We start from the raw sequence: 10,907 nt of genomic DNA on the forward strand, positions 1-10,907 counted from the left end.
CTTGAGGCTCTGTCTAAAAAAAAAAAAAAAAAAGAAAAAGAAAAGAAAAGAAAAGAAAAGAAAAGAAAAAAAAAAGAGAGAATATTCTACCCTGGGACTATGAAAGGGGAGCTCTCTCATGCAAATTGCTGGACCACATATCCTCAGTTTTATAGGCCTTTTCATGGAGCTTGGGTGCCAGCCATGCTTACCTGACCCATGGGGAGATCAGCAAGTTAGGCTGTGAAAACTAGTCCTCATTAGGGGTGAGAGTACCCTTTTTGCATTTAGCTCTGTGAATACAGAGCCCAGCTACTCAGGCTCTGTGAATAGAGCCCCTAGCTTGGCTAATGCTAGTGATCTAAGGGAGTCACAGAGATACCAATATTACATTTGGTCCCTGGATTAGGATTCCATCCCCAAAAGGAAGCAGGAATAAAAACTATCCCAGCAAACCTCATGGCTTGACTGAAGTCTCCCAGGAAGGAGCCCAGACCACCCAGGCCTTTTCAGACTTTGTGTCCATTGAGAAAGGCTCTTTTCACTACTTGTGGCTGCCTAATCCAGGACAAGTTCTATGTAAACTGCTTCGTTAGAGTAAAAAATAACCTTCACTCGAAATCCACCTCTGGAAACAACTTTATTCAATACAGTTAGTTGTGTGTTTCACCATCAAGACGTACACCAAAGAGGAGTCAGCTTTTGCCAAATTCATTCACTAGGCCCTTGCCCTTGAGTGTACTCAGATGGATAATTAATTGTTAGCGTTAATAAGTGGAAGAAGAAGAGACCAGTAGAGCATTCAGTCCAAAGCTTTAATTTATTAGCTGTCTAAGTCTAAGGCCTAAAGAAGGGAAATGAGCTCCCTGAGGTCTCACAAAAATGGCATTGTTATGGGAAGAATAATAATTACCAAGGTTATGAATTGGAAGGGTTCTAAAAATAAGAATACCATACCAACAGCCATTGGATTTTTTTTCATTTGATATTTTGAAGTCATTGCCAGTAGGAGGCTGACCAATTTCTAAATTCTCCCCATTGCTGTCCTCAATAAAAATGCCCAGGAATGTTTTGCTAAAAGACACTGTGTCAGCCATAACCAAGCTGAGGGCCACAACCCTGTGAGAATCCTGCATGTACCTTTTCAGGCACTAGCTAGGATTATTTACAGACCTAAACATGCACTGTCTAAGAATATATTTTCTTATCAATAGGACTGATAAAATTAGCATGAGAATTACTGTATCTAACAAGAGTTTATTATCACACTTTGAACTTAGGACAGACACCTGTTTATTTCCTCAATGCCCCACATTTTCAATTTCTACCTGAAAATGAGTTTTGATGCACCCTAATTACAACAACTTTCGTTCTTATAAACTCCTGAGTCTCCATCTTCCACTAACCTTGCCCAGAATTAGGGTGGGAAGCCATAAGGAAAGGCAGTTTAAAGGAGGTCAAACAGTATACAAATACACACAGGTACAGACAAGCTTGTAGGAAATAAAAACTGTGTGAAATAAAACGTTTTATGGAAAAAGAATAGATGTGTAGGCATGTATTCATCTGGGTTTTTCCTTCGATTTTCTCAGCACCAAGATTTTAGCAACCCTCAACACTTTGACATCAGGAAGTTCTTTTTCTACTTTCCAGTCTTGTAATTTACAACTTCAGAGGGGGATGAAAATAGCTCGCTTAACCTTTTGTGCTTCCTGTAACATTTTTCTTCGTCTGTTAAATCAGGAGATGGCAAACTATGTCCAGTGGGACAAATTCAGATACCACTGGTCTCTACATTTTTAAATGGTTAAAACAATTAAAAATGAGACTTCTACTTCATTGTACATAATTATAAGAAATTCAGATTTTAGTATCCTTAAAGTTTTATTAGAATGAAGTCACATTTGTTCCCTTAAACACTGCTAATGCTTTTGTGTTTCAATAGCATTGGCCAGAAGTGACACGAGAGACCTCAGAGGTCCTCTAGCCCCAAAAAACCCTAAAATGCTTTAAAAGGGGAGGGGGCAATGCCTGTTCTAGGTGGTAGTTTTTCACTAGGGATTGCCATGTTGACTCTGTGGGTGATTCTGGCCACTTCACCAGCTGTCCCAGTCCTTAGAGACAAGATGCTAGTGAACAGAAAGGCACTAACTGGACCGGGATGGGGTTATTGCTCCAGAGGTGCCTGAATGTCACCTTTCTTCCCTGGAGAAGCACTTGTGTACATCATGACATTCTCTGTGGAGCAACAACAGGGCTGAAAGGTATTGTTTCATGCTGCCAGTCACACATTATAGAGATGCTGTCACAGAGAAGCAGAGTAGAGTGTAAGAAAGTATGAGACCCCGTAAATGACGTACAGTCTGCAGGTTTAACAATCATTGACAAACAGGTAAATGAAGCACCCACTCGACATGGGGTAACTCGGAGTAGTTACCTAAAATAAGTGTCAAGATGTGACATGAAACACTAAAGCCTTTTCAAATTTTTAATTTTTCTACCACTAAAGTTTAGAAATTGCAAGTATGAATTGCAAACACACACCTACTTTTAAGTACTGAGAACTCTGAATAAGAACAACTAAATCAACAATCACAGGGACATGACACAAAAGCATCCTGGGAACGTCTGACTGGCACTGAGACCCAGGCTGGTCCAAGAATGTTTTGAACAGCTCCTGATTGACTGAGAAGAGTTAATGTACCTGTCCCCAAACTGCCCTGCTTACAAGAGTCATGTATGTATTCAGGAAGCCTGATTAGCAAACAGTGTGCTAAAAAGCAAAAATAAACAAGATATTAGGCTAAGACTATCCCCACTGTATTTTTTGGCGAATCTTGGCCATTACCTTTAAGATTAGAAGCTTGGAAATTTACTGTAAACATGTAACTTAGAACAAGCTTGTCATCACTGAATTTCAGGCTAAGCAGAAAGATGTCGTTAAAGTTCATCTTGTTTGGGGGTCTTATGACTGCACACCAGTGGGTGGGTGTCTTAGAAAAGTGATCCTGCTCCCCACCTCCTCTCCTGCCACACCACGAGGGAGACATCTGTGGGTAGGGCCAGCGTCAGGCACACCCGTAGCTATGGTCACTCTGAGCACGCTGCCTGGAACTTGACTCCTATCTCTTCTATTGGAAGGAGATCATCAGAATCCAATAAGGGTGACGCCATTAAAAAGTGACATTATTAGTAACAAACTACTAACCATGAAACTCACAAGAGATGACTAGTATGCTTCACACCACAGCTGGGAACTGTGCGTTCAGCTTCTCTTTGAACATGAGCAGTGATAAAGCATTCAGTAATTCCTGTTATTTTTTTTAAATCAGCTCTTAACAGCCCCCAGTTTTTTCTTATATTGAGCTAGAGTCTATCACCCGTGGTTTCTACTCATTATTCCAGCTCTACTCCTTGGGGTTGTTAGAAAGATCAAACCGCTCTGCACCCAGTGACTGATGGAGTGCATGATGATAATGGCCCCGGACATCTTCCTACTGGCGTTTCTCCATGCCCCACTCTACCAACAATCCTCGCTTCTGCACTGTCACATGGAATGGCACTCTTTCTCAACATTTTGCTCTTATTAAAACTCAAGGCTTCCCCTTAAGAAGAATTTCATTTTTATTAAAGGGGTTATAGCCATGTTTCTGACCATAGGATTCCCTCTGGTTTCAACAGACAAGATTTCCAAGGGCACTTTTTCCAGACTTCCGAATAGATACTATACCCCTTGGCTTGGAATTCCGCATTACCCATATATATATGCAGGAACAAGAGAAAACTTTGGGATTTAGCTCACTCTCTCTCCTAGAAAGCTTCCACTGACCTACTCAGTCTGAGTTATGTGCCTCTACTAGGTCTTGGTCTCCATGGACACCAAGCACCATGTCCCGTAAGCTCCTCATTTATGTGCCTATTTTTTGTTCATCAAAACTGCAAGACCCTTGCAGGCAGGGACAATGCCTTAATCTTCTTGCCACAATGCCTAGCACATGAAGGCATTTACAGATTTTCTAGGTGAACTAATGAATGTAACTATACACATACGCACACACACAATCCCTGTAGCAATTTATGGAAATTTCAGAGGGAACCAGAGGTCTATCAAATTTCAGAATTCCCGTTATCAAAAAACCCCTGTTGCTATTAAAAACAAACAAATAAAAAAAAAAAAAACCAATCCTTGCAAATAACACACAATATTTAAAACAAAAACAGAAACAATTCCATGCAAGGTATTTAAGAGAAAGAGAGCAATCATCATGGGCGGGGATCCTGGAGACAACACAGCAGCAGGAGGCCTCAGTATCAGCACATCAGGGAGGCTGCAAGGTGATTTTCCTGCAGCCCAGCAGGAAAGTGCTGGGGCAGCTGATTAGACAAACACCTCTGGGAAAACCCACTGCTCGCTCTCCCTAGTACTGCTACATGCAAATCTCTCATTTACCTACTTTGCTGGCTAATTGCACCTCTGAGAATATAACTGAACAAAGGTCTCTCTACCCCAAATGCTTGATCAACAGAAAACCTACTACGGAAAGGTGATTATTCTGTAGGCTTGGGAACACTGAGCTAAAATTTTTTTTTAAATAATATATAATAGTTGAAAAAAGATTTCAGAGTGTGAATCCAAAGCACAGTGCTTTTCAGTTACCACAGAAATTTTATATCACAAGTGTAAATTTAGCATGGTAGACAGCACAAAATCCTCAACAGAGTCAGCGACAAAACAAAAGACATGTGGAGTAGGTGAATTAAAACAATTTTTGCACTGCAGTGAAATCTTGATTTCTCAATGTATTTAGGTATAAACCCAATACAGAACTATGAAAATGTTCTTCAAACAATCAGATGTTTACTCTATTGCAGGAGTGTCTACATTTTGAAATAAATGCTTAAGAATCTTTTCTATGAATTAGGAAAAATAAACTTAATACTTTAATTTAGACTCAGAGGCATTTCTGTTGGCATTTGCCTAAAGTAAAATCCTTGAAACATCCTTTTTTATTTCAAATAGTTTATAAGATTGGCATATATTTCATAGCCAAATAAGCCTCCAAAGGTCTAATTAGTTGCTCAGTGATAAACTACTCGGTTTTCCAAATTTCTTATTCTCTTTACTCTTATTTAAGAAACAGAAAGTTAGTCTGTCTTAGACTATGAGCTACCTAGCTTATTCCCTCTGATCCTGACAGATGTTAAAATCAAGAGCCAAATTCTGGTTCCCAGTACTTAGTTCCAAATTCCTAAGTACTTGTCTCATCTGTCATCAGCAACACTACTCTGGCCACATGACAGACTGTAAATGCTCTCTGAGGGATGGAGGACGGGAGGGGCAGAGGAGCATCAAAGAATAAGGGGCACCAAGGATGGACAGGGGCCAATGCAAAGTAACAGACCCAAGGGGCTGTTCATCGGGAGGGGTGGTGAGGAACTCCGATATGAACCCGTATTATGGGGAGGGGAGGAGTTAGAGCCAAGTCATTCTGGGACCGTGTGTCAGTCTCTGGAGACTTGGATGCTGAAGAAGAGGGTTAAATAATCCTATTTCCGGAATTATAAATATCAGTGGCTACTAGCTTTTCTCAAAGAGCAGGTGGTATTTAAAACAGTCAGAGATGAGAAACTGGGATCAATGTAGACTTCAGTCATGTTGGGGCAAAGCTGGAAGGCTCAAAAGCTGCCCAGCTGCCTTGGCTGACACCGTCCAGTCAAGGAAATCCTCTAAAGCCAGAGAGTACCTCCAGCTCCCCTGAAAACATCTGGGGCATCATTCTCCACCTGCTCTTTTCTTCCCACCTCTCCCTAATTCAAACACCAGCTGTGGTATCCTCACTTGGAAAAGGGATGATAAAATCCACCAGGAAAAGTACGGTATGACATTTCACTTTCACTGATGTTTTGTTCTCAGGATAAAACCAAAGGAAAGGCAGGATAGTCTACATTTTTTGCCCTAAAATACACACTAAAAAGATAGTATTTTTAAAAAAATAATAAAATACATTCTCAGAGACCAGTGGTGAACAGTGTTCCCTTTCCCCTTTCTCTGGTCCTCTTACTATGGTGGACAATCTTATGTTAAGAAGAACTCCAAGTGCTAAAGACTTACCCTCTCCATCTCTTTGAAGTCATCATCTAGTTTGGTTCCTTCGGCTCCTCCAACCTTCTCACTCACTTTCTGTAGAAATTAACCACAAAGGAGAATTACTATTAATTATTTCATTTAAAAAGAAGATGCATTAAAAGTTTATTTCCCACATTATTTAATGCAGTTTCATAACCTTTCTCCGGCATAGATGGAGATTCTCATTTTCATAGGATCAAACTGTGGCTCAGAAGATTTAAACAACTTACCAAAGGCCATGTGCCTGGGGGCTAGGGTACTGAAGCAAGAATTCAAGCTTGTATCTTTTGTTTTCAACCCCAGTGTTCCTTCTATTATATAAATCATTACATAACCACCTAATCACTAACATTTTCCTCTTGAGAGTTCTAAGGGACAACAGCCTCATACAATAATTATTTCCCTCTGTCAATGGATCTAAAATGCTACCTAGGCAGAAAATTGCTACTTCTTCAACCTATTCCTCAATGGGTTATTGAACAGGTAATCACAAACATCTATCAAACTGTTAAGGAAAAAAAAAACTCATCCCAGCTCACATTCAGATAAAAGAACATCAATAGTAGTCTTCCAAAGCTCCCTGCTTCAAAAAGTTGTCTACATCCTTAAGTACACATGACAAGGTATAATTGAACAATGTTAAGGGCATTTCTTTGCTACTCAATCATTTCCCATTACCAAACATTTTATATTTCCCAATTAACATGTAAAATTTATATTCATAAAAAGTTAATCATTCTGAAATAATGAAGTCTAATAAAAATATCTAAGGGGATTACATGAAAGATACTTTGGTTTCATCAAAAACAGAAATAATAAATGCCAATGATGCAAGACTTCCATTCCCTTTAAAATATGCTAACTATAAAGACAAATGCTTTTTCCTAAGTTGCCATTGTAGTACCTTAAGTTATTGTACACAGATATCAAAGAGTGATTTCTAATTTCCTTCAGTAGCAGCTGGTTAAGGATTCCACCAATGGCCAACCTGTAGTACTCTCAGCAAAAACTTGGGTGATCCCAGTGAGTTTGATCCACTACTTCCTTCCAAAGTGGCCCCTGGATACCTGGCTTAATCACCTCGCTGTGGATACTCTGATATCCCCTTTGGGGGTCTGAGTTGCATTCTTTACCCTCACTTTCTCTCTGCCCTTTATTCCTGCTTCCTGATATCAGGAAAACCTTCAGAAGAGATCACCCTTGGGAAAGTTGAGAGTCTGACCCTGCATGTGGGGTGTCATGTTATGTGTCACCCATCTCACACATCAGTACTGACAGAAGGAATGGGATTTCTCTACTCCTTGTGAGGTACACAGAGTGGTTATAAAAATTAAATGGCATCTGTCTCTGAACCTATGTGGTATCTATACAATAAATCTTCATTCCCTTCTTTCACCAATAAAGTAAACATATGCTTACAGTATTCTAGTTTCTCCTCTCAGTTTATTTAATTCTTGTTTCAAACTTTGAGAGAAAGCTAGCAATTTTCATTAACATAATACAACCTTGGGTATATACAAGGCAATGATTCGAAGTGAAAGGTTAATTAAAACACATTAACATCTTTAATTTGCATCACGGAGACATGCTTTCACTTGCAATTTAGTATGTGTACCCTGAAAACTATATAGAACAGACGGTGTTACTGTGCTGCAGATGAAAACACTGAGGGTTGTATTAAGTAAATTACTTTTCCATAGCAGACATCTTTAGTTAGAAAGAGGTGAAACTAGGACCTGAAAACAGTTCTCTCAGGCCAAGCCCCTGGGCTTTACTTTTGCACCACCGTCTTGAAGAGCTGTCCATGGTGCTGGCCTTCTCTGCCTGGAGTTCCACTGAATTTTATTTCATTTCTTTTTTTTTTTTTTTTTTGAGACAGAGCCTCAAGCTGTCCCCCTGGGTAGAGTGCGTTGGCATCACAGCTCACAGCAACCTCCAACTCCTGGGCTCAAGCGAGTCTCCTGCCTCCACCTCCCAAGTAGCTGGGACCACAGGCGCCCGCCACAACGCCTAGCTATTTTTTGGTTGCAGCCATCATTGTTGTTTGGCGGGCCTGGGCTGGATTCAAACCTGCCACCTTAGGTGTATGTGGCTGGCGCCTTAGCCACTTGAGCCATAGGCACTGAGCTTCATTTCATTTTATTTGTATTTATTTATTTGGAGACAAAGTCTTACTCTGTTACCTGGGTAGAATGCTATGATGTCATCAAAGCTCAGAGTAACCTCAAATCCTGGGTTCAAGTGATCCTCTTGTCTCCCAAGCAGGTGGGACTACAGGCATCTGCCATAGTGCCCGATTATTTTTCTGATTGTAATACAGATGGAGTCTCACTCTTGTTCAAATGGGCTCAAACTCCTGAGCTCAAGTCATCCAACCAAACACCTTGGCCTCCCAAAGTGCTACGATTACAGAAGTGAGCCACCACAACCGGCCTACTAAGTTCCATTGGATTTAGAAGTGCACTTGCTGCCTTAGTCCTTGATCCCTGACATCAGCCCTCTCACTTACTTGTGCCCTGGACAATGCTGACTATTACTCCCTTCAGCAGTCTGCACAGATACAGGCTCTGTCTGACATCAATGCCACCCAATCTCTCCATAAACCTGTATCAACTGTGATGGTGTGGTGGCTAGCTTCTTGGCATCTGTTCTTAAGGGATTTTTACCAAACCGTTAATTTGGGGGAAGAAAAGACAGAATTCAGTTTAGTTCAGAATCCAGTACAGTTCCAACTGTTAATAACTTGAACCTGCATTTTCACTATAAATTTCAGAAAATCAGGAATAGAAGGGGCATTAAAGGTTATCAATAAAAAAATTTCCCTATATCCAAACAAGTTTTTACTCTGTGACACTGACTCCCTCCTTCCCGCTTTGCTCAATGATGGCAGTTTTAGCTCCTAGGTCAGCCCATTTTGTGTTCTATACTTAAAATACACGGGTTAGCCATCAAATTTAGGCTGGGAAACTCTAATCTAGTTGAACTCCAACACAATAAAGAAATATTAATTACATGACCCCCAAACAATTGTCATCTCCATTCCTCCTGACTATCTCTAATGTTAGGGAACTCATTCTATCATGAGGTTTCATTTTTTGTCAAAGAAGGTCATTATAGACAGAACACTCACATGACCTGGGAACAGTATATTTAATTTTAGTTGCAAAATGGACACACACAAAAAACAGGTAACTGACAAATGCCTCCATTTATAAAAAAAATCCCGGAATTCTTGGGTTAACCACATTTTGACCAACTGTACAGAATAAAACATGGCCCTTATCAAAAGCACAAGGGCCCATATCACACTTTAAATCCCATATTTTTCAATTGATAGTGATTTTCATTCCCCCTCCTTTTTTTGCATCCATCAATAGCTTATCTGCACATAGTTGGCTCTGTATATCAAAAAGCTTACTGGGATCCTGTTAGCCATTAATAATAGAGAACTAGTCCTGCTGACACACAGAGGGCAATTCATCAGTCCGTCAGCTTTAACTATTTGGTTTACTAGTACCAAGGGCATATATTCCAAAAAGAGATGGGGCGGGGAGAGAAGGAAAGGAGAAGAAGAGGAAGGAGAGAAGAGCCTATCAGTGAGAACGGAGGAGAGAGATCTTTTCTCTTCTCCATAAAAGCTAACATTTGAGCTGTTCTTGGAGGGTTCACCAAATAAAGTGAGTGATGCAAACAGTTAGCTACTGATACTGGCCTGACTGGATGGTTGATAGAAAACTTTCTTATCTAATTAGATTCCTGGGGTAGGGTGTTAATATTCAACATCACATCTACATCTTTCTCAGGGCTATTTTTCCAACTGACAAAGGATCTAAATATATCAAGGCCCTGAATTAAACAGTGGGCTAACATAACAGCTGACTCATTCCTTAGAAGAATGGCAAATATTTTTCTCCTCCTTTTGTTTAAGTAACATTACTAAAACAGTCTTTGCTTTGTGTATAAGCATCATGGTGAGGAATATAGGCTCCCTGAGTCCATCTGGCCAATAACGTAGAGTTTTGTTTTCCTTAGCCGGTGCATTTTGAGCTATTATTTTCATGTGAAGTGTACTTAACACTAAAGTTCAACAGTAGCGAATATTTTCTAATGCTGTTTAGTACACTTTGATGAAAGTACTTTCCATTTGAGAAATGGATCACCTATTTAAACAAACATCAGCAAAAGGTATTTGAATAAAACAGTACAAGTCAGCCAAATATGTCCTTCTGTACCACCCAAAAACAACTCATAAAATCAGTTATCCTGTACTATCTAAAAACCTACAAAAACCGAGGGCTCAAAACTCTCTATAGTATCCATTTAGTGCAATATGACAGTTTAGAGTTCCAATTTTTTCTGCTTTTACACTTCCCATATACTCTGTATTCCAACCAAACCAAAAGTTTCACCTTCCTATATCACCATATTGCTTACAGGAGGCACTCAATAAAGATTTGTTGAGCTAAATTGCAATGTACTTTTGTGAATATTTATGTTAAATTGAGTGAGAGGTGGCATAAAGTGAGGCAAGTAAGACTAATAACTTCACTCTGGGATGAGATTTCAAAACACACAACTTTCATTTTTGAATGGGATTATTTGTTTTTGGCAAAAGATGTGAACAGAATCTTTTCATAAGAATATAGACAAATGGCCAATAAACACGTAAAAAAAAAATGTTCCACATCACTAATCATCAGATAAATGCAAATTAAAAGAACCAGAACACCTTTCCCTGTTAGAATGGCTTTTACTAAAAAGTCCCAAAACAATAAATGTTGGCATGAGTGCAGAGAAAAAG

General features: G+C 39.7%; 1 protein-coding gene across 1 annotated transcript in view; it reads right to left on the reverse strand.

The window, feature by feature from the left end:
- Nucleotides 1-6,181, reverse strand: part of SH3GL2 (SH3 domain containing GRB2 like 2, endophilin A1) — a 43,931-nt gene extending 37,750 nt beyond the window's left edge. The window contains exon 1 of the mRNA XM_023508076.1: nt 6,092-6,181. Within this exon, the coding sequence (XP_023363844.1) occupies nt 6,092-6,100 (9 nt within the window). The 5' untranslated portion in view covers nt 6,101-6,181. The remainder of the gene's footprint in view (nt 1-6,091) is intronic.
- Between the last annotated feature and the right edge of the window lie 4,726 nt (nt 6,182-10,907).

Source organism: Otolemur garnettii, unplaced genomic scaffold, assembly GCF_000181295.1.
Source record: "Otolemur garnettii isolate 467f Iridium unplaced genomic scaffold, OtoGar3 scaffold00006, whole genome shotgun sequence".
Classification (NCBI taxonomy): Eukaryota; Metazoa; Chordata; class Mammalia; order Primates; family Galagidae; genus Otolemur; species Otolemur garnettii.